We start from the raw sequence: 22,943 nt of genomic DNA, 5'->3' as shown, positions 1-22,943 counted from the left end.
AGCTCATCTTATCCCACCATGCCCCCAGCGTATCTTGTCCCAGCATGCCAAATGCCAATCTTAGTGAATCTGCCTCTTTGTGCATTTAAAATGGACTGACACGTAGACCCTTAATGACATAATGTACATGTACGTGTACCTGCCTTTGATGCAGGCTCGCAGACCGAGCCTGCATCTTTCCTGGCACGTTCTTTTAACAGCTGCAAGTGGAGCTCCGAATGCGGCTGCTCTACCCGTGACTGTTAACCTGTTAAATCGATGTCAATTTAACAAGTGCTGGGGGGCGCGTCATTCCATTTGTTCATCGGCATGCCTGTGATGTGATTGCTGATGCACTGTTGTGTATAGCACAATCGATCAGATGATTGCAACTTCAAGTTCCGTAAGGGTGTGTGTCCACGGGCCGGATTACATCCGGATTAGCTGTGGATTGAACACTGCATACAACCGCAGCGTTCATGTTACAGCATAGTGAAGGGGATTTTATGAAATCCCGTCTCCACTATGCGTGCGAACACGCATCCGGCGGCCCTGCGTTTCCGGACATGCAGCGCGTCTTTTTAGAACACAGCAAGGTAAATAACAGGGTCCTATGTATAGGGTGCGGCAGTGGACAACGCACCCTAAGAGGACTTTTAAAAGCAGTAAAAAGTTATAACAAAAAAAGTTTTTAAAAATATGAAAAAAAAGCCACAAGTTCAAATCACAACCCCGTTAAAAAAAAAAATACACACATTTTGGTACTGCTGTGTTGATAAAAGTCAGATGTATCAAAATATCAAATAAATGAATCTAAATGGTAAGTGGAAGAACTAGATTGAAATCAACGTGCCAGAATTAGGATTTTTTTTTGGCCACCACAACATTGCAATGCAATGTTTCAATCACCTCCGAACGCATCGTATTTACCTCAAAATAGTGTCATTAAAAAATGCAAATGAGGGTGCAAAAAATAATCCATCCCCCAAAAATTAAGTATTTATGCATGTTGAAAAATGTTGACAAAAGCAAGAATTTTTATTTATTTATTTTTCACAAATTTTTTAAAAAAATTTTTGCCACCCCCCTTAAAAATAAATAGATAAAAACTCTGCATGCTTTCTATCTGTGTACTCGTACCCACAAGGAGAATCATATTGCCAGGTCCGTTTTACCATATAGTGAACATGGTAAATGAAGAAAAATAAATTGTGGAATTGCACTTTTTTTTGCAATTTCAACGCACTTGGAATTTTTTACCCGTTGTCCACTATACTATGCGTCAGATTGAATGGTGTCGTTCAAAAGTACAACTCATCCTGCAAAAAAACAAGCCCTCATGCGGCATATTGACAGAAAAATAAAAAAGTTATGGCTCTTGGGAGGAGGGGGGGGAAGGGGAGAAAAAATTAAAACAGAAAATTGCCATGTCAGGAAGAGGTTAAAGACTCTTTAAAAATGCCTGTTTTTACATGTGTTCCAAACTATTGTAAGTGCAAAAAAGTGTTCAGAACACAGAGTAAATTTGATGTACAAAGTGAAGATTTACGTCTAGGAGTTAATTAACTATATGAAGAAACTATGATTTGTTCTTCAAGCTAATAATATTGAGATAGAAAATGTATAGGATCCATCGGTTTGCGCCAAGTTTACTTGGGTGTGCCGCTATTGGAATAAGAAAACAGCCCTTTCTGGTCAAGATCAGTGGGGTCTTTGAGGTCAGACCTTCACAGATCATAAACTGATGCCATTTTCTGATGAAATGTCATCACTATGAAATATGCCGTTTTTTATTTTTAAGGAGTTATTCCTATTATCTTTCAATACTTGATAATTGTGTATTCCAGATGTCCAGTCGGCATAAAGTGCTGGTCATGGAGTTTTGCCCATGTGCGAGCTTGTACTCTGTGCTTGAAGAACCCTCAAATGCATATGGATTACCAGAGTCGGAGTTTCTTATTGTTTCACGGGATGTCGGTATGTTATTTCTTGTTAATAAAGTGTTTTTCTCCTTTGCTGAGCTAATCATTGTCAGAAAATTAATATTTTGCTATTGTTGATATATCAAAGCATGGGCCATACATTTTCTCAATGGAGCAGGCTTTCCATTATTTTGCTTGATGACTGCTGGTCAGGTTATACCATATGTACACCATTAAACTGGTTAGACTTCTATGTTTAGAATTCATCTTTACTGAGAAATGTTCTTTAAATTTAATTTTTAAAAGTTCTCCCAAGATGTCAACTTATAATCTCTCCTTTGTCTGGGTGATAAGTATCTGAACGCTGGGGGGGTCCAGTGGTCAAGAGGACTTGGGTCCAGTATCCTTTGAATACAGCGCTCAGCTACATTCATCAGTCCTGCATAATTTGAATGGAGTGACAGTGCACATGAAGGCCACTGCATCATTCAACCATAGGACCTCCACTTTCATGATTGGTGGGACCCCCATCTGTCAAGACACTTATTGAATATTCTGTGACGAGGCGATTAATGTACATTGGCAGCATTTTTTATTTATTGGTCATTCTTTTTAGTAAACGTGCTGTGATTGTGCTGTAAGGCTATGTTCACATTTCTGTTTATCTGTTCTCATATAAAATACCGAATTCATTGGCAAAACAGATCATCTGCATTACTAATGCAGATGGAGGTAAAGGAGTTTCATTGATTATTATGGGCTCATCTGGGTTTCGGAACGTCTGTTTTTTAGAAAAAATTTGTTATGCTGAATCCCATAAAAATCAATGAGTTCCCTCTGCTTCTGTTTGCATCAGTTATGCAATGGATCCGTTTTGCCCACAAATTCCATTTCTGTACCACTGTGCAAATGGTGATGTGAATGTAGCCTATCTGTTAAACAATGAAGCCAAGTTCTATATTTTTGTTTTTGTCTGACATTTTTCAACAATGACTGACATTTCGATCTTTAGTGGCAGGAATGAACCACCTAAGAGAAAATGGAATAATACACCGAGATATCAAGCCTGGGAATATTATGCGCGTCATCGGTGAAGACGGACAGTCAGTTTATAAATTGACTGACTTTGGTGCAGCACGGGAATTGGAGGATGATGAGCAATTTGTGTCCCTCTATGGCACTGAAGAATATCTGGTAATTGATCGTGCCAAGTCATAGTAACATAGTTATTAAGGTTGAAGGAAGACTTTAAGTCCATCTAGTTCAACCCATAGCCTAACCTAACGTGCCCTAACATGTCTGTAATAATTATAGGGGATAACTCAGGAGACTCTTTGCGTGGAACAAGACAACTACAGGACACAGTTTTATAAGTGGTAAAGTCTATATTATCACACGGTGATTCAAACAGGTGCAGAGAGAAACTCAAGTCCACAACACTTGGTGCAAATAATAAACGCAGCTTAGCAGTCTTCGGGAAACTTCAGAGGAAAATGCAATCACGCAGAAAGTCTATAAAGCGCAATTATTCTTGAGGATACTTGACACGAATAAGTCCTTGCTTAGTCCACAACACAGATAGATATGCTTATAAGGCAGTTCAAATAATATCTTAGCTCAACCAGGGAGGTCTGGGTAATAGTCTCAGGTTCTTGCAAAGCAGAAACAGCTTACATGTTCAGCAAATGCAGATGGAAGTAAACACGAGCAGCAGATGAAGGAGGATTACTGGAACTGGTGTATGCAGCAGGAACTCAGAGCAGAGTAGCAGGATCACCACACAGGTTCACAGAAGCAGGTATATAGCCAGGGAGTCTCCAGAGGTCAGCAGCTGGATGCAAGGCAGAATACTCTAGCACAGACTGAAGGCTGGGGTGGAGTTTTATAGCAGGAAGACACAGTGCACATGAGACCACATGAGACCAAAGACGCCATCTTGGAAAAGGGCAGTAATGCACAAAAAGGTAATAAAAAAAGTTCAGAGTCCTGACAATGTCATTTATTAAAACAATCTCTATCACAGTATATGCCTTTTTATTGTTTTATTCTCTCTGAATTCCAGAGTTATTACCGCATAATGTGACACTAGTTAGATTTGAAAAGTGGGGCTTTGTCTGTATGGTGGAAACTGACTTGGGCTGGAAGGGGTTAAACCATATTGTCTCTTTAAACATGTCAGTGTTTCAGACTAAAACAGAAATATGTATTTTTAAGACTTACTTACTTGGATAACCCCCTTCTCAATCTCTGTCTCCCTCCCCTCTTGTATAATAATAACAGGGGATAATAGTGATTGAGAAGTGATTGTTCTAGTAGTGAACAACTCCTTTTAATACTCCTGACCGGCAGTGATTCTCATATAATCTCTTTAACCCCTTTCTGACATCTGACGTACTATCCCGTCGAGGTGGGGTGGGCCCGTATGACCACCAATGGGATAGTACGTCATATGCGATCGGCCGCACTCACGGGGGGAGCGCGGCCGGGTGTCAGCTGACTATCGCAGCTGACATCCAGCACTATGTGCCAGGAGCGGTCACGGACCGCCCCCGGCACATTAACCCCCGGCACACTGCGATCAAACATGATCGCAGTGTACCGGCGGTACAGGGAAGCATCGCGCAGGGAGGGGCTCCCTGCGTGCTTCCCTGAGACGATCGGTACAAGGCGATGTGCTAACCTTGTAGCGAGCGTCTCCTCCCTGTAGTCCCCAGATCCAAAATGGCCACGGGGCTGCATCCGGGTCCTGCAGGGAGTTCCTCCGGGTCCACAGGAGGCACTGGTAAGCCCGCACGGCTGTATGTCAGATCGCTGAAAAAATTTCCACATGTGTAAAAAAAATAAAAATAAAAAAAAATTGCTAAATAAAGAAGAAAAAAATATTCCCATAAATACATTTCTTTATCTAAAAACAAAAAAAACAATAAAAGTACACATATTTAGTATCGCCGCGTCCGTAATGACCCAACCTATAAAACTGTCCCACTAGTTAACCCCTTCAATGAACACCGTAAGAAAAAAAAAACGAGCCAAAAAACGCTTTATTATCATACCGCCGAACAAAAAGTGGAATAACACGCGATCAAAAAGACAGATATAAATAACCATGGTACCGTCATCTTGTCCCGCAAAAAACGAGCCGCCATACAGCATCATAAGCAAAAAAATAAAAAAGTTATAGTCCTCAGGATAAAGCGATGCCAAAATAATTATTTTTTCTATAAAATAGCTTTTATCGTATAAAAGCGCCAAAACATAAAAAAATTATATAAATGAGATATCGCTGTAATCGTACTGACCCGAAGAATAAAACTGCTTTATCAATTTTACCAAACGTTGGAACGGTATAAACGCCTCCCCCAAAAGAAATCCATGAATAGCTGGTTTTTGGTCATTCTGCCTCACAAAAATCGGAATAAAAAGTGATCAAAAACTGTCACGTGTCCGAAAATGTTACCAATAAAAACGTCAACTCGTCCCGCAAAAAACAAGACCTCACATGACTCTGTGGACCAAAATATGGAAAAATTATAGGTCTCAAAATGTGGAGACGCAAAAACTTTTTTGCTATAAAAAGCGTCTTTTAGTGTGTGACAGCTGCCAATCATAAAAATCCGATATAAAAAACGCTATAAAAGTAAATCAAACCCCCCTTCATCACCCCCTTAGTTAGGGAAAAATAATAAAATAAAAAAAATGTATTTATTTCCATTTTCCCATTAGGGCTAGGGTTGGAGCTAAAGTTAGGGTTTGGGTTGGGGCTAAAGTTAGGGTTAGGGTTGGGGCTAAAGTTAGGGTTAGGGTTTGGATTACATTTACGGTTGGGATTAGAGTTAGGGGTGTGTCAGGGTTAGGGGTGTGGTTAGGGTTACCATTGGGATTAGGGTTAGGGGTGTGTTTGGATTAGGGTTTCAGGTAGAATTGGGGAGTTTCCACTGTTTAGGCACATCAGGGCTCTCCAAACGTGACATGGCATCCGATCTCAATTCCAGCCGATTCTGCGTTGAAAAAGTAAAACAGTGCTCCTTCCCTTCCGAGCTCTGCCGTGCGCCCAAACAAGGGTTTACCCCCACATATGGGGTATCAGCGTACTCAGGACAAATTGTACAACATCTTTTGGGGTCCATTTTCTCCTGTTACCCTTGGTAAAATAAAACAAATTGGAGCTGAAATAAATTTTGTGTGAAAAAAAGTTAAATGTTCATTTTTATTTAAACATTCCAAAAATTCCTGTGAAACACCTGAAACTTCTTGAGTGTGGTTTTGAGCACCTTGAGGGGTGCAGTTTTTAGAATGGTGTCACACTTGGGTATTTTCTATCATATAGACCCCTCAAAATGACTTCAAATGAGATGTGGTCCCTAAAAAAAAATGGTGTTGTAAAAATGAGAAATTTCTGGTTAACTTTTAACCCTTATAACTCCCTAACAAAAAAAAATTTGGTTCCAAAATTGTGCTGATGTAAAGCAGACATGTGGGGAATGTTACTTATTAAGTATTTTGCGTGACATAACTCTGTGATTTAAGGGCATAAAAATTCAAAGTTGGAAAATCAAAATTTTCGCCATATTTCCGTTTTTTTCACAAATAAACGCAAGTTATATCGAATAAATTTTACCACTAACATGAAGTACAGTATCTCACGAGAAAACAGTGTCAGAATCGCCAAGATCCGTTGAAGCATTCCAGAGTTATAACCTCATAAAGGGACAGTGGTCAGAATTGTAAAAATTGGCCTGGTTATTAACGTGCAAACCACCCTTGGGGGTAAAGGGGTTAATAATAATCTATATAGCGCCAACTTATTCTGCAGCGCTTTACAGTGTTTTAGCACACATTATCATCGCTGTCCCTGATGAGGCTCACAATCTTAATTCCCTATCAGTATGTCTTTGGAGTGTGGGAGGAAACCCACGGAAACCACTGAGCCACCGTGCTGCTTGTATCTCCAGTGTCATTTTTAAGACTGTGATGTTGTATTTTAATAGCCTGCAACCAAAATATCTATATATTTTCTTGGTAATAGAAATGTCTTTTCTAGCACCCAGACATGTATGAACGTGCGGTGCTTCGCAAAGAACACCAGAAGAAGTATGGTGCCACCGTGGATTTGTGGAGCATTGGAGTGACCTTCTACCATGCAGCAACTGGCAGCCTTCCTTTCAGACCTTTTGAGGGTCCTCGCCGTAACAAAGAAGTCATGTATGTCTGTAATTTTCCTGTTGGTACAGTTGCTGCTAGTATGAATAGACGTTGATGAGAATCGGATCCTTGTACAATATTTACTGGTCGTTAGACAGCTGCCTTGACAATTTTATGGCCCAACATTGAGAGGTGCCTCTCCACTTCTAGTGTCAGATTGGGTGGCAAAGTATGCCTGCATGACAAGTTTAAGGGAGCGCTTTGGGCAAAACTGATGTGCTATTCCTAGTGGGTAGTCTGTAAGGGGTGGTACATGACACCGAGAACTTTCTCTTTGGTTACTTTGATCAATGCCCTGCATTAGGCATAAAATAGTGTCTACGTTTTTCCTGGAGTGTTCCTTTTAGTGGGAACGCTTAATTACTAGATGATGTAGAGCTGCCAAACTTGTGAGGCCACCAGTACTACAGTCTTATAGAGATTTCATGTCTTTCTGCTATTGGTTTCCAATCTTTGAAGACCAGCAACATTGATAATATGCGGTCATGAGGGAAATACTTATAAGTAAGTGTAATGTTATTTCTCTTCCTGCAGGTATAAAATTACTACTGGGAAACCATCTGGTGCAATATCCGGTGTCCAGCGAGCCGAAAATGGTCCGATAGAGTGGAGTCGGGAATTGCCCCTTAGCTGTAATTTATCCTTGTAAGTACTTAGAATTGCATTATAGTTTTCATAATCTTGTTAAGCAACATGAGAGGGACACTTTGCCGTGTACATGGTATAATCTGTTAATATGTGTTCTCACACAAGTCATTGATAATTACAGAGTCGCACACTGTATGACAAAGACTAATTAAAGGCTATGGGCACACTGCGGCTTTTAGGCACTGGCTTCCCCACCGAGTTTTGCAATAAACTCTTCAGGAAAATGTCAGTGGTGTTTTTCCTGAAACGTCTTTGTTTGCTTTCTCACCAGTTGCTTTTTGAAGCAAATTCTCCACCAGTAGTTTTGTTTTTCTCCTTATATGTATTAAATAGCGATCTGCTACCGAGCGGAAGCCGCCTGAAGAATAGGCAGGTCATTTCTTTTATCTGCTTGGTGTCTTTGGAAATAAGAAGTGGTTTAAGGGGACCTGTCAGCTGCCTGAGCCTCCCCTATGTCTGTATTGCACCTTTTTCCTGTATTCTAACAAGCCTCTTTTTGCTGTTTAGCGATTGCTGTACAAATGTTAAATTAACCTTAACCAAATATTCACACACTGTAGTGGGAGAATAGTCGGAGGAATGTTGATTTCCTTGAGTACCCCCTCCTTCTTTTTTTTTTTTTCTTTAGTATTTCTGTTCCTCTTTTTTAGGTGGGTTATAGCGTGTACCCACTTGAAAAAGATGCTGTGTGCACATAACCCTAGTGCTATTCCCCTTTCAGAATCGCTCAATACCTGGGTAGTGTTTGCAGAAAAAAAAAAAAAAAAACCTTGTTTTACTCCCTTTCGTCATGGGAGCAGGATTTTCTGAAAGATGAATACCTCTTTAACCCATTCCTACACTAGATTGTTAATACACGTCTCCCACTCCTTACGTGGTAGATGCCGGCTATAATGCATAGCCAATATCTGTATTGTATCGAACAGCCACGATTGAAGCTCAGCCATCGTGAGGTTTACTATGGCAGTTGAAGGCCTGTTGAAGTTCAGCCACAGTCCAGCTCCATAGGATACCATGATTATTCCTATCTACTATATAATTGTCTAAGGGTCACTTCCGTCTCCGTCTGTCTTTCTGTCTGTCTGTCTGTAACGGAAAACCCAAGTCGCTGATTGGTCGCGGCAAAACAGCCACGACCAATCAGCGACGGGCACAGTCCGGCGGCAAAATGGCTGCTCCTTACTCCCCGCAGTCAGTGCCCACTCCATACTCCCTCCAGTCAGCGCTCACAGAGGGTTAATGGCACTCCCGTTAACGCTGCTATTAACCCTGTGTGACCAACTTTTTACTATTGATGCTGCCTATGCAGCATCAATAGTAAAAAGATCTAATGTTAAAAATAATTAAAAAAATAAAAAATCGTTATATACTCACCGTCCGTCGGCCCCTCGGATCCAGAACAGGCCTTTCCCGCTCCTCGCGAAGCTCAGGTGACCGCTCAATGCATTGCGATCTCGCGAGATGATGACGTAGCGGTCTCGCGAGACCGCTACGTCATCATCTCGCGAGACCGCAATGCACTCTTGGGACTGGAGCGCACGAGGAGCATCGGTAAACGGTTCGCCTGGATCCGGGGGCCAACGGAAGGTGAGTATATAACTATTTTTTATTTTAATTCTTTTTTTTAACAGGGATATGATGCCCACACTGCTATATACTACGTGGGATGTGCTATATACTACGTGGGCTGTGCTATATACTACGTGGGCTGTGCAATATACTACGTGGGCTGTGTAATATACTACGTGGGCTGTGTAATATACTACGTGGCTGTGCAATATACTACGTGGGCTGTGCAATATACTACGTGGGCTGTGCAATATACTACGTGGGCTGTGCAATATATTACGTGGGCTGTGCAATATACTACGTGGGCTGTGCAATATACTATGGGCTGTGCAGTATACGTGGCTGTGCTATATACTACGTGGCTGTGTTATACACTGCGTGGGCTGTTATATACTACTTGGGCTGTGGTATATACTACGTGGGCTGTGGTATATACTACGTGGGCTGTGGTATATACTACGTGGGCTGTGTTATACACTACGTGGGCTGTGTTATACACTACGTGGGCTGTGTTATACACTACGTGGGCTGTGCTGTATACTACGTGACTGCTATATACTACGTGGCTGTGCTATATACTACGTGGCTGTGCTATATACTACGTGGCTGTGCAATATACTACGTGGCTGTGCTATGTACTACATGGCTGTGCTATATACTACATGGCCGGCCGCGAACAATCAGCGACAGGCGCAATCCGGCCGGGAATTGCCGCGAGATTTGAACCATGCTTCGCTAATTGGTCGCAGTTGGCCGAATCCTGTGTATTCAATGTATTATTCTAAAATCTTCATAAATAAACTACATTTATATTCTAGAATACCCGATGAGTTAGAATCAGGCTACCGTCTAGTACTACAATACTTTTCTATTGCAGAATATAGTACAAGCACTAAAATGATCACAGGTTTGAGTCCCCTAAGGCAACAAAAAAATAATACACTTTTTTTATTGTAGCATCTTTAAAAGTCCAATCTATCAAAATGTAAAATTATAAAAAAATAAACATTTAACCACCAGAATTACGTTTCTTTTGTCACCTTGGCTCACTAAAAAAATGCAATAAAAAGTGATCAATACATTTTATGTATAACCTAAATTGGTATCAATAAAAATGTCAGTTCACTACGGAAAAAAGTAAGCTCTCGCCCAGCTCCATTAACGGAAAAAGAAGTGCAGATCTTGCTACACAAACCCAAATATTTTTCCACACAATTCTGATTTCTTTTTTCAAGCACTTAAATAGAAGAAAAATTGATGCAAGATAGTTATAATTATACCGACCTGGACAATACGGTTTCAAGATCTTCTTTATCATACAAAGAATGCAATTAAAAAAAAAACTAATGTTGAAATTGTAATTTTTCTTACCCATTTAATCCCACTTGGAATTCTATTAATGTTTGTCAATACAATTGTATGGCAAAACAGATTACGCCATTTAAAGCTACAACTTCTCCCGCAAAAATGAAGCGTTCTAATGATTGTTATTAAAATAAAAAAATAAAAACGTTATCGCTGTGGAAGATGGGGAGGAAGAAATCGAAAGCGTAAAAATGGAAAATTCCATAGTTTTTAAAGGTTTAATGATATTGTTTAAAAAATTGTTTTACCTGTCTGCATTCCACGTTTCAATAAGGAGATATATTTGCTACTTTATTAAGACCACTGTCGATTGTTTTCGAGTAGTAAATTGCACAACAAGGCAGTTTAATAAAATTCTGTTCCTATTCTCTTTTTCTAGTGGCCTACAATCACTTTTCACTCCAGTACTGGCAAACATCCTAGAAGCTGATCAGGAGAAATGTTGGGGATTTGACCAGTTCTTTGCTGTAACTAATGATATTTTCCACCGAACTGTGATCCATGTCTTTTCTCTTCAGCAAATGACACTCCACAAGATATACATCCATGCATATACCATGTGAGTTTGAGATTGATGGTGAGAAGTTGAAATACTTTTAAAGGGTTAAAATGTTGCTGGAATTTGAAGTGACGTCCATTATTTTGTGCTAAAGGGGCTCACCAAACATGTGATATAAAGGCCCCCTTCAAACAGCAGCTTGTCCTAGTCATGTGCCAGGACTGGCTGCAGTCTGAAGAAACAAAGCTTGTGAATCAAATAGGAAGCAGGTGTAATCCAGCGAGAGACTGTCTTTTGGATTAAAATATAGATTTTAATGAGCCATTAAAATAGAAAAAATACAGCTCTGGCAAAAATTGAGACCACTGTAAAATGTTCAGTTTGTCTGATTTTTCTCTTTATAGGTATATTTTTGGTAAAATGTAAATTGTTCTTTTATTTTATAAACTACTGAGAACATGTCTCCGAAGTGCCAAGCAATACATTTTGTATTTATTTTCTGAAAATGAGAAATAGTCAAAATAACAAAAAAATGCATTGCTTGCAGACCTCAAATAATGCAAAAGAAACAAGTTCATAATCATTTAGAAACAACAATACTAATGTTTTAACTCAGGAACAGTTCAGAAATCAATATTTTGTGGAATAACCATTATTTTTAATCACAGCTTTCATGCGTCTTGGCATGCTTTCCACCAGTCTTTCACACTGCTTCTGGGTGACCTTATGCCATTCCTGGTACAAAAATGTAAGCAGTTCTTCTTTGTCTGATGGCTTGTGACTATCCATCTTCCTCTTGATTACATTCCAGAGGTTTTCAATGGGGTTCAGGTCTGGAGATTGGGCTGGCCGTGACAGGGTTTTGATGTATTGCTTGGAACTTTGGAGACATGTTGTCAGTGGTTTATAGAATAAAAGGACAATTTACATTTTACTCAAAAATATACCTATAAAGAGAAAAATCAGACAAACTGAACATTTTGCAGTGGTCTCTTAATTTTTGCCAGAGCTGTATTGTCACTGACTGTGAACCACAAAAGCAATACAGCACATTACAGCTACATACACATAGTGCAGCGTTTCAACCAATGCATTTCAACCACCATCTTAATCATGGTGATGTGTGTTGTTAGACCACATGGTTTTGACAAATCACCCTTTTGCACTGCTTTTAGATTTCTTAAAATCTGACTTTGGTCGAGTAGGCTGCAGGCAAGCCACAATGTTCTATAGGTGGTGGAGCTCATACTAATGAATAGCCACTCGCACCTACCATTTCTGAAAAAACGGCTGATTAATTATGCCATTGCACACCGAAAGTGTCAGTGACATGGTTACATGTATTGCACCATTATGGCTAGCAGTGTACTATTTTTACTGATACAACAAAGTCTAGCAGCCTGCCTGGGGCCTCAAGTAACAGATTGTCTTTTTTACATTCACTTTTACTTTGTTTCAAAGAAGCTTAAAGGCAGTCTGTCAGTAAGATCAGTCCCCTCCAGCCACATATATGGACAAACAGGCTTTTCAGAGCTAAATCCATTGACGCCTTTATATCGTCTACCTGTTGCTGCATTTCCAAACAATCAGCTTTTAATTTATGTGCAATTGAGTCATTAAGTGCTTTGGTTAGAGCAGAGCACTTCTCCAGCCATTGCCTCCCGAGGTTGGGTTGTTTTCCTGCCCAGCACCAGCCTCTGTAGCTTTATTGATGGTGCACTACCTGTGTGAAGTTTGGTGCCTGGCAAGGAAATCAGACAGGGAGCTGTCAATCAACATAAAGAGGCTGCAGCTGGGCAAACAAACCACCATCCAAGGTAGTGTCACACCCAGAGCACTTAATGCCTTATTTGCATATTAATTTTAAATGCTGGTTGCTTAGGAAGTGCAGCAACAGATATAATGGTGTTGATAAATGTAGCTCTCAAATTCCTTTATGCCTATATATGTGGTGTTCGGGTGAGCGGTTAATCTTTCTGACAGATTTCCTTTTAAGGTTTTTAACACTTTTATTCTGATTATTGGTAGTCTAAAATCAAAGACTTTATTAATGGGAACTTGATATAAATATATTCATGATTTGCCTGTCGTTTTTGGCTGGATTTTCCCTGTTTAAGCAGATGATGTTGGACACATCACAAAGTATTCTGATCCATGTATTCTCATTTTTTTCTCATTATTTGTGATGTGCACACTGTTAGGAACAAAACAATTGCAAATGACACCAAATGGAAGTGAATATTGTGCCCACCCTAGAATATTGTGTGTTGTTGTTTCCAGGCCTACAGAGTTCCATGACTTGGTGTACAAACAGACAAAGATCCCATCTCAGAACCAGGAGTTGCTTTATGAAGGCAGACTTCTAGAGCCCATCAGACTAGCCCAGCATTTCCCTGTGACTACAGAAGAAAATCCTATTTTTGTGATAACTCGGGAAATGATGACAGTCATTGGACTGCGATATGAGGAAAGTAAGTACATTTATTAAGGCGACAGAAACACTGTACTGCAGTAGGCCACAACAGTACCAATCATTCACCAAGTCCACTCCGCATCAGCTGTGACCGCTTTACCAAATACAAATGTCCCCCAAATTAGGCTTTGGTCACACTGTACTTAGGTTCTGTTCTTTCTTATTATTATTAATATTTATTTATATAGCACCATTAATTCCATGGTGCTGTACATGAGAAAGGGGTTACATACAGGGTTATAGATATCAATTACAGTAAACACGTTTACAGTGACAGACTGGTACAGAGGGGAGAGAGGACCCTGTCCTTGCGGACTTACATTCTATGGGATAGTGGGGAAGAGACAGAAGGTCAGATGTGCTGCAGCTCTGGCGGTGGTGAGGCGGCTGCTCTGGTGATGGCGAGGCGGCAGAATGGTTATTGCAGGCTGTAGGCTTTCTTGAAGAGATGGTTTTTCAGGTTCCGTCTGAAGGATCCGAGGGTGGTGGATAGTTGGACGTGTTGAGGCATGGAATTCCAGAGGATGGGGGATATTCGGGAGAAATCTTGGAGGCGGTTGTGTGAGGTACGATTAAGTGTGGAGGAGAGTAGGAGGTCTTGGGAGGATCGGAGATTACGTGAAGGAAGGTATTGGGAGATTAGTTCAGAGATATAGGGAGGGGACAGGTTGTGGATGGCTTTGTAGATCAGTGTTAGTAGTTTGAACTGGATTCGTTGGGGAATTGGGAGCCAGTGGAGAAATTTGCAGAGGGGAGAAGCAGGGGAGTAGTGAGGAGAGAGGTGGATTAGCCGGGCAGCAGAGTTGAGGACAGACTGAAGTGGTGCAAGAGAGTTAGCGGGGAGGCCACAGAGGAGGGTGTTGCAGTAGTCGAGGCGGGAGATGATGAGGGCATGCACAAGAGTTTTGGTAGATTGTGGGCTGAGGAAGGGATGGATTCTGGCAATATTTTTGAGTTGGAGGCGACAGGAGGTGGCAAGAGTTTGGACGTGCGGTTTGAAGGACAGGGCAGAGTCGAGAGTTACCCCGAGGCAGCGGATTTCAGGTGCGGGAGAGAGCGTGATGCCGTTTACCATAATAGATAGGTCAGGTAGGGGGGATACGTGAGATGGGGGAAAGATGATGAGTTTGGTTTTGTCTACATTGAGTTTTAGGAAGTAAGAGGTGAAGAAGGAGGATATGGCTGACAGACACTTCGGGATTCTGGACAGCAGAGAGGTGACATCTGGGCCAGAGAGGTAGATCTGAGTGTCGTCCGCATACAGGTGGTACTGGAAGCCATGGGACTTTGAGTTGTCCTAGGCCAAGGGTATAGATGGGAAAAAAGTAGGGGCCCTAGGACAGAGCCTTGAGGGACCCCAACAGAGAGAGGGCGGGATGAGGAGGTGGTGTGGGAGTGGGAAACACTAAATGTGCGGTCGGAAAGGTATGAGGCAATCCAGGACAGGGCAAGGTCCTTGATGCCAAGGGAAGAAAGAATCTGTAGCAGTAGGCAGTGATCGACTGTGTCAAAAGCAGAGGACAGGTCAAGAAGGAGGAGGATGGAGAACTGTCTGTTAGCTTTGGCTGTGACTAAGTCATTAGTAATTTTGGTCAGAGCAGTTTCGGTGGAGTGGTGGGGGCGGAAGCCAGATTGGAGGTTGTCAAGGAGAGAGTTAGATGAGATGTGGGAGGAAATTTGAGCATGGACATGCTGCTCAAGGGGTTTCGAAGCAAACAGGAGCAGTGATATGGGGCGGTAGCTGGGCATAGCAGTTGGGTCAAGGTTAGTTTTTTTGAGGATGGGTGTGATGGTGGCATGTTTGAAGGCAGAGGGGAAGGTACCAGAAGATAGCGATAGGATGAAGAGATGGGTTAGGGCTGGAATGAGCATGTTAGTGAGGTTGGGGAGCAGGTGGGAGGGGATGGGGTCAAGTGCACAGGTGGTGAGGTACGATTTGGAAAAGAGGCGAGTAAGCGCTCCTTCAGTGATGTTGGAGAGGGAGGTTATTAGGGAAGGGCAGAGGTCTGGTATATGGAGTGGTTGGGGTGGTGGAACAGTTAGGGTTTGCCTTGTTTGGTCGATCTTGTTTTTGAAGTAGGTGGCAAAGTCCTCGGAAGAGATGAGGGGAGTTGGAGGTGGCAGTGGTGGGCGGAGAAGGGAGGTAAATGTGCTGAATAGTTGTTTTGGGTTGTAGGATAGTGAAGATACAAGGTTAGTGAAATAGGTCTGTTTAGCGGAGGTGAGGGCTAATTTGAAGTCAAATGTAGCTTGTTTGAAAGTAGTGAAGTCGTCTGGCAGGCGTGTTTTCTTCCAACGCCGCTCCGCAACCCTGGATGCTTGTTGAAGTTTTTTTGTGAGATTGTTATGCCAAGGTTGCCTATTGGTTCGTCGCACTGTGCCATGCATGAGAGGGGCGACTGAGTCTATGGCTGATGTCAGGGTGGAGTTATAAAAAGCGGTGGCGCTGTCCGTGTCGTGGAGTGAAGATATGGAGGACAGAGGTAGAAGAGCGTCTGGGAGTCTGTGAATGTCTAGATGTGCGAGGTTTCTGCGAGGATGTGGTAATGGCTGGACATGGGGGGGCGGGTGACGAGGACAAGGATGAGAAGGTGAGTAGATGGTTGTCAGATAGGGGGAAGGGAGAGGTTGTGAGGTTAGATAAGGAACAGAGGCGGGTGAAGATGAGGTCTAGTGTATGTCCGTCTGTGTGGGTGGCTGTGGAGGACCACTGAGTGAGTCCAAAGGATGAAGTAAGGGCCAGGAGCTTGGAGGCTGCTGGCTGGCGGGTGTCAGTAGGGATGTTAAAGTCACCCATGATGATGGTGGGGATGTCAGCAGAGAGAAAGTGAAGGAGCCAGGTGGAGAATTGGTCGATGAAGGCAGTGGCTGAGCCCGGTGGTCGGTATTTGACAGCCATTTGGAGATTGGAGGGAGCGTAAATACAGACAGAGTGAACCTCGAAAGAAGGGAGGGTCGGGGTTGGATAGGGTTGAAGGAACAGTTTTTAGAAAGAAGGATACCCACTCCTCCACCATGTCTGTTGCCAGAGCGAGGAGTGTGGGTAAATTGGAGGCCACCGTAACTCAGTGCAGCAGGGGAGGCAGTGTCAGGGGGCGTCAGCCAGGTCTCAGTGAGGGCCAGAAAGGAAAGGTTGCGGGAAGTGAAGAGATCATGGACCATGTGGAGCTTGTTGCAGACAGAACGGGCATTCCAAAGTGCCCCAGAGAGAGGAAGCAGGGGGGTGGGGGTCAGTGGCACAGATTTTTAGTGTGAGGGGTTGCGATAGTTTCTCATAGTGTGAGGAGGATAGGGGTGATGATTAGTGATGAATGAGGCGGGGGGGGCAGGATTGGGGGGATGTGTCGCCAGCAGTGAGAATAAGCAGAGAAAGAAGCAGGTGGGTGAAGGAAAGTGATTGGCTTATATTATATTTTGGTGGTAGAGGTCTGAGGTTAGAAAGCAGGACTGCAGATGGAGCGAGGTGGGGGGTAAGAGAGAGGGGGAGATAGTTATGTGGTTTGAGGGTGCAGGGGTATGGGGTTAGTGGAGATTAGTGGAGCAAAAACAGTGGGGGAAATGTGAGCATGGTTAAAGAGCAGGGAAGAAAAGAAAGGTAAGTAAAGTTGGAATACAGTGATTAGTCTTACCATCTGGACGATTTCTGGACTATTTCTGGTATATTTATCATATTACTAGCTGAAGAGCCCAGCGTTGCCTGGGCATAGTAAATATCTGTGGTTAGTTATAGCACCTCACCTCTATTATTTTCCCATCACGCCTCTCATTTTTCCCCTCACATCTCTCATTTTCTCCCTCGCACCTCTCATTTTCCCCTTCTCTCCTCTTATTTTCCCCCTCACTCCTCTCATTCCCCCCTAACACTTGTCATTTCGACCTCACATCTGTCATTTTCTGATCACTCCACTATTTTCCCTCATTCCTCTCATTTTACACTCACACCTTTTCGTTTTCACCTCACACCTCTCATTTTCCCCTCGGTATATACATGTTTGTGATCTCCCTTATATATAGTATACACCTGTATGTCATCTGCTGTATATAGTATATACCTATATGTCATCTCCCCTGTATATAGTATATACCTGTATGTCATCTCCCCTGTAAATAGTATATACCTGCTGTATGTCATCTCCTCCTGTATATTGTATATACCTATATGTCAACTCCTCCTGTATATATAGTATATACCTGTATGTCATCTCGTCTGTATATAGTATATACCTGCTGTGTGTCATCTCCTCCTGTATATACCTATGTGTCATCTCCTCTTTTATATTGTATATACCTGTATGTCATCTCCTCCTGTATATAGTATATACCTGTATGTCATCTCGTCCTGTGTATTGTATATACCTGTGTGTCATCTCTTATATATAGTATATACCTGTATGTCATCTCCTGTATATAGTATATACCTGTAAGTCATCTCCTGTATATAGTATATACCTGTATGCCATCTCTTATATATAGTATATACCTGTATGTCATCTCCTCCTGTATATAGTATATGCCTGTGTGTCATCTGCTCCTGTATATAGTATATACCTGTGTGTCATCTCCCCTGTATATAGTATATATCTGTGTCATCTCCCCTGTATATAGTATGTACCTGTATGTCATCTCCTCCTGTATATAGTATATATGTGTGTGTCATCTCCTCCTGTATTAGACCTCGATCACACGTTATTTGGTCAGTATTTTTACCTCAGTATTTGTAAGCTAATTTGGCAGCCTGATAAATCCCCAGCCAGCAGGAAGCCCTCCCCCCTGGAAGTATATTTTAGCTTACACATACACTTGATAGACAGGTCATGTGACTGACAGCTGCCGTATTTCCTATATGGTACATTTGTTGCTCTTGTAGTTTGTCTACTTATTAATTAGATTTTTATTTTTGAAAGATAATACCAGACTTGTGTGTGTTTTAGGCCGAGTTTCATGTGTCAAGTTGTGTGTGTTGAGTTGCGTGTGGCGACATGCATGTAGCGACTTTTGTGAGATGAGTTTTGTGTGGCGACATGCGTGTAGCAACTTTTTGTGTCTCGAGTTGCATGTGACAGTGTAGCAAGTTGTGTGCAGCAAGTTTTGCGCATGGCGAGTTTTGCGCATGGCAAGTTTTATGTGTGGTGCATTTTGAGGAGGTGCAACTTTTGTGTGAGGCAACTTTTGAATGTGTTGCAACTTTTGTGCATGTGGCAATTTTTCCATGTGTGCAAGTTTTGCGTGTGGCGAGTTTTCCATGAGGTGAGTTTTGCTCATGGCGAGTTTTGAGTGGCGACTTTTGTGTTTTGACTTTTATGTGGCGAGGTTGGTGTATGTGTGGTGAGGGTGGTATATGTGTTCAAGCTCGTGGTAGTGTGTGGCGCATTTTGTGTGTGTGTTCATATCCTCGTGTGTGGTGAGTATCCCATGTCGGGGCCCCACCTTAGCAACTGTACGGTATATACTCTTTGGCCCCATCGCTCCCATTCTTTAAGTCCCCCTTGTTCACATCTGGCAGCTGTCAATTTGCCTCCAACACTTATCCTTTCACTTTTTCCCCATTATGTAGATAGGGGCAAAATTGTTTGGTGAATTGGAACGTGCGGGGTTAAAATTTCGCCTCACAACATAGCCTATGACGCTCTCGGGGTCCAGACGTGTGACTGTGCAAAATTTTGTGGCTGTAGCTGCGACGGTGCAGATGCCAATCCCGGACATACACACACACACACACACACTCAGCTTTATATATTAGATTAGAAGATCCACACCAATATGAATAAATAGTTCCCTATGGTAGCAATGGGTAATGAGCCGTAAAGGGTAGTTCCCGTTCAAAATACTCTAGCCCGCTGACTGTGTTGCCTTTAAAAAAGAAAATCAAATTGTACGTACTTATCCTCTCTGGGTCCAGCGCTGTGTCACCACCACTCGCCCAGTCTCTGTAGTTTGTCACTGTGGCGTCAGACTGCACTACAGCAAATTACCGAACTTAGCGGTTATGCCAATGTACGTTGTAGTTGCTGATTGGTTGCAGCGGTGACGTCCCATCTATAATGCTTCCGCCAAACATTGAGCTCAGCAAGCCATGCCGTCTAGATTGGCAGAAGCCCAACGATTTAGGTGACATTATTGCTGCTACCAAACTACAGAGACTGGGCGAGCAGGGAGATATGGAGGTAGACCCAGGGAGGATAGGTAAAGCTCAGTTTATTTTTTTTTTTTCTGCCTATTAAGTTTTTTTTAAAGAGTGCCACTGTTTTAAAATCAAAAACTTTATTAGTAAAAATATTGTGTATAATGTCTGATATTAATGTTAAAGGGAATCTGTCGGTAGGATCAACACTCCTAAGCCATCTATATGGACATTCAGGCCATTGGAAGCTGAATAAAATGATGCCTTGATATCTGCAATCCGATTATTATCCTATTCAAAAGTAATCTATATTTTTATTAACATGTAAATGAGATGTTTAGAGCTATGGCCATCTGCCTCCTGGACATATTTTAACCCCTTCACCCCACCTCCCAAGCCTGTTTTCATTTTGATGACCAGGCAAATTTTACAATTCGAACCAGTGTCACTCTGGAATTCTTGAACAGATCCCACTGATTCTGAGATTTTCTCATGACATATTGTACTTCATGATAATGGTAAAATTTGTTTAATATGGCTTGCATTTATTTGTGAAAAAAACACATTTAGCAAAAAATATAAAAATTTCTTAATTTTCAAACTTTTAATTTGTATGCTCTTAGACCATCAACCACGTGTCTACTTTACATCAGCACAATTTTTGAAACATAATTTTTTTTTTTGTTAATCTTTTAGCTCTTTTAACTTCCTATCAGCAATTTCTGTAAATTTTGTTGGAATAATGAGAACCATTTGAAGTGGCTTTAAGGGGTCTATATGACAGGAAATACCCCAAAGTGACACCATTCTAAAAACTGCACCCCCTCAAAACCACATTCAAGAACCTTATTAACCCTTCAAGTTCTTCACAGGAACTGAAGCAATGAGGTGGGAAAAAAACAACATTTTTTGCCACAAAAATATTACTTTGGCCCCAACGTTTTTTTTATTTTCACAAGGGTAACAGGAGAAAATGGACCCTAGAATTTGTGCAATTTCTCCTGAGTATGCTGATAACGCATATGTGTGTGTGTGGGGGGGGAACTACTGTTTCTGCACACAGCAGGGTTTGGAAGGGAAGGCATACCGTTTAGCCTTGAATGGCTGGAAATGTTGCGTTTGTAGACCCCCCTGATGTAACTAAACAGTAGAACACTCCCCCCTCCCCTCTACTCCACAGGTGACCCCATTTTGGAAACTAGACCCCTCAAGGAATTTGTTTAGATGTGTGATGGGTACCTTGACTTCCCAGGTGCTTTATATAAAGCCGTGAAAATAAAAAAACAAAACAATTATTTTTTCCCACAAAAATGTTCTTTTCGCCCCAATTTTTTTTTATTTTCACAAACCTAACGGGAGAAATTGGACATAAATTTGTTGTGCAATTTCTCCTAAGTACGCTGATATCCCAAATGTGAATAAATACCTACAAACAAAGGCACCACATGCACAATATTGTTTATAAAAAATCCTTTATTAATGACAGATAAACCATCAAAGTGGTCATAAAATTGCCTGATGCGGCAAAGGTGAGACACAACAAACACAAAAGGTGGACAATTAGACCTAAAAATAACAATACTTAATGTAGATTTGAACAAGATGCTATACACATGGGAACTAGATATGAGGCAAATAAGATATACAACATAGCAGGGCACATAATAATATATATAAATATGACACAGCAAAAATAGTTGTAACATAAGTACTTAGGACTGGTATATGACACGTGAAAATCACATAGTTTAAGTAAACCACACATACTGGTCCGTGAGCTGTGTAAAAAAAGCCCTTGTTAAGCCATATGGCCACAGGAACTACCTAAAAACAAATGTTATACCCACATGAAGAGAGAGGTCCAGGAGTCCACCACACCCATGGTTTATCTGTCATTAATAAAGGATTTTTTATAAACAATATTGTGCATGTGGTGCCTTTGTTTGTAGGTATTTATTTATGCTTGGCTAACCACGATAGGATTTGTTATTGGTGTTGTATCCCAAATGTGAGTTAAAATTGCTGTTTGGGCGCATGGCAGGGATCAAAAAGGAAGGAGTGTCGTTTTGGAACACACTTTGATGTGGTCTGAAGGCATAATTTAGCTTTTGTCAAGCCCCTGAGGTGCCTAAACAGTGGAAACCTCCCACGAATGATGCTATATTGAATTGATCTACTGTTTTCCTGGTATGTGACTCTTATAATGTGGCATATGTGAGTTGTGTAGTGTACGTCAGGGTGGCATACGTGAGTTGTGTAAATCAGAAACTTAGTAGTCCATGGGAGTGAGGGACAGTTGGAAACATTCTTTTATACACAGGGCAGGTTTGTTGGGGCAGGTGTCATATCACCGAATGGTGTCCTATCTTATCCCTCTTCTGTAACACACTCTGCAACATATCTTTCTTTGCTGTTTGAGGGACCTCACTGGAGAAATGCTGTCCTGGTACGATACGGCCACCTTCAGTTCTGGGGCCTGCTCCTTTCTGACTTCCAAAGATTTGGGCCTCGATCACTACCTCCCAGAGCTGAATGAAGGTCCCGGTCTGGCCAGCACATCGTGACAGCATGTAAGCACTATACAATGCCATCTGTACGATGTGCACTGCCAGCTTCTTGTACCATATCTTAGCTTTGGCACTGTACAGTTTGAGGACTTGATCAGGGAGATCAACTCCCCCCCCCCCCCCCCCCCCAGTACACAGTGTGTAGTGGTGCCTCGTACAGCGGTGGGAGTGCTGGAGTGCTGTCATCACCATGTATGGCGGTCAAGAAAAGGACATCCCTCTTATCCTTGTACTTGACCACCAGCATGTTGTCACTATCTTGGGCTTTGGTCTCACCCTTTTTTAGCAGTTGCCCAATTAGCAACTTAGGGAGGCTTGTCTGATTTTTCAAACAGTACAGTAAGCTGTGGTAGCTTTGGCAGAGAGGGATTTGAAGAGTGGGATGTTGGTATAAAAGTTATCTACATAGAGGAGAGAACCTTGATCCAGCAGTGGGTGCACCAAATCCAACACAATTTTCCCTCTCGCTCCCAGGACGGGGGCATTCAGGGGGTTCAATCCTGGTGTCCTTCCCTTCATAAAAGGTACTCTTGCACAGCATGTAGAGTTTCATTCTGTACCTGACCCTCTTACTGGGCAAGTATTGAAATGTATTAGG

At 42.0% G+C, this 22,943-nt stretch overlaps 1 protein-coding gene across 2 annotated transcripts in view; it reads left to right on the top strand.

Annotated features, from left to right (window-relative positions):
• TBK1 (TANK binding kinase 1) overlaps window positions 1–22,943 on the top strand; it is a 77,419-nt gene that overhangs the window by 30,855 nt on the left and 23,621 nt on the right. For both annotated transcript variants that reach the window (XM_077265214.1, XM_077265215.1), the window contains exons 4-9: window positions 1,827–1,956; window positions 2,914–3,095; window positions 6,943–7,103; window positions 7,638–7,748; window positions 11,065–11,244; window positions 13,465–13,655. In XM_077265214.1, the coding sequence (XP_077121329.1) occupies window positions 1,827–1,956; window positions 2,914–3,095; window positions 6,943–7,103; window positions 7,638–7,748; window positions 11,065–11,244; window positions 13,465–13,655 (955 nt within the window). The remainder of the gene's footprint in view (window positions 1–1,826; window positions 1,957–2,913; window positions 3,096–6,942; window positions 7,104–7,637; window positions 7,749–11,064; window positions 11,245–13,464; window positions 13,656–22,943) is intronic.

The sequence above is a fragment of the Ranitomeya variabilis genome, chromosome 5, assembly GCF_051348905.1.
Source record: "Ranitomeya variabilis isolate aRanVar5 chromosome 5, aRanVar5.hap1, whole genome shotgun sequence".
Taxonomy (NCBI): Eukaryota; Metazoa; Chordata; class Amphibia; order Anura; family Dendrobatidae; genus Ranitomeya; species Ranitomeya variabilis.
The sequence above is the reverse complement of the archived record's forward strand: the minus strand, read 5'-3'. Positions and strand labels throughout refer to the sequence as shown.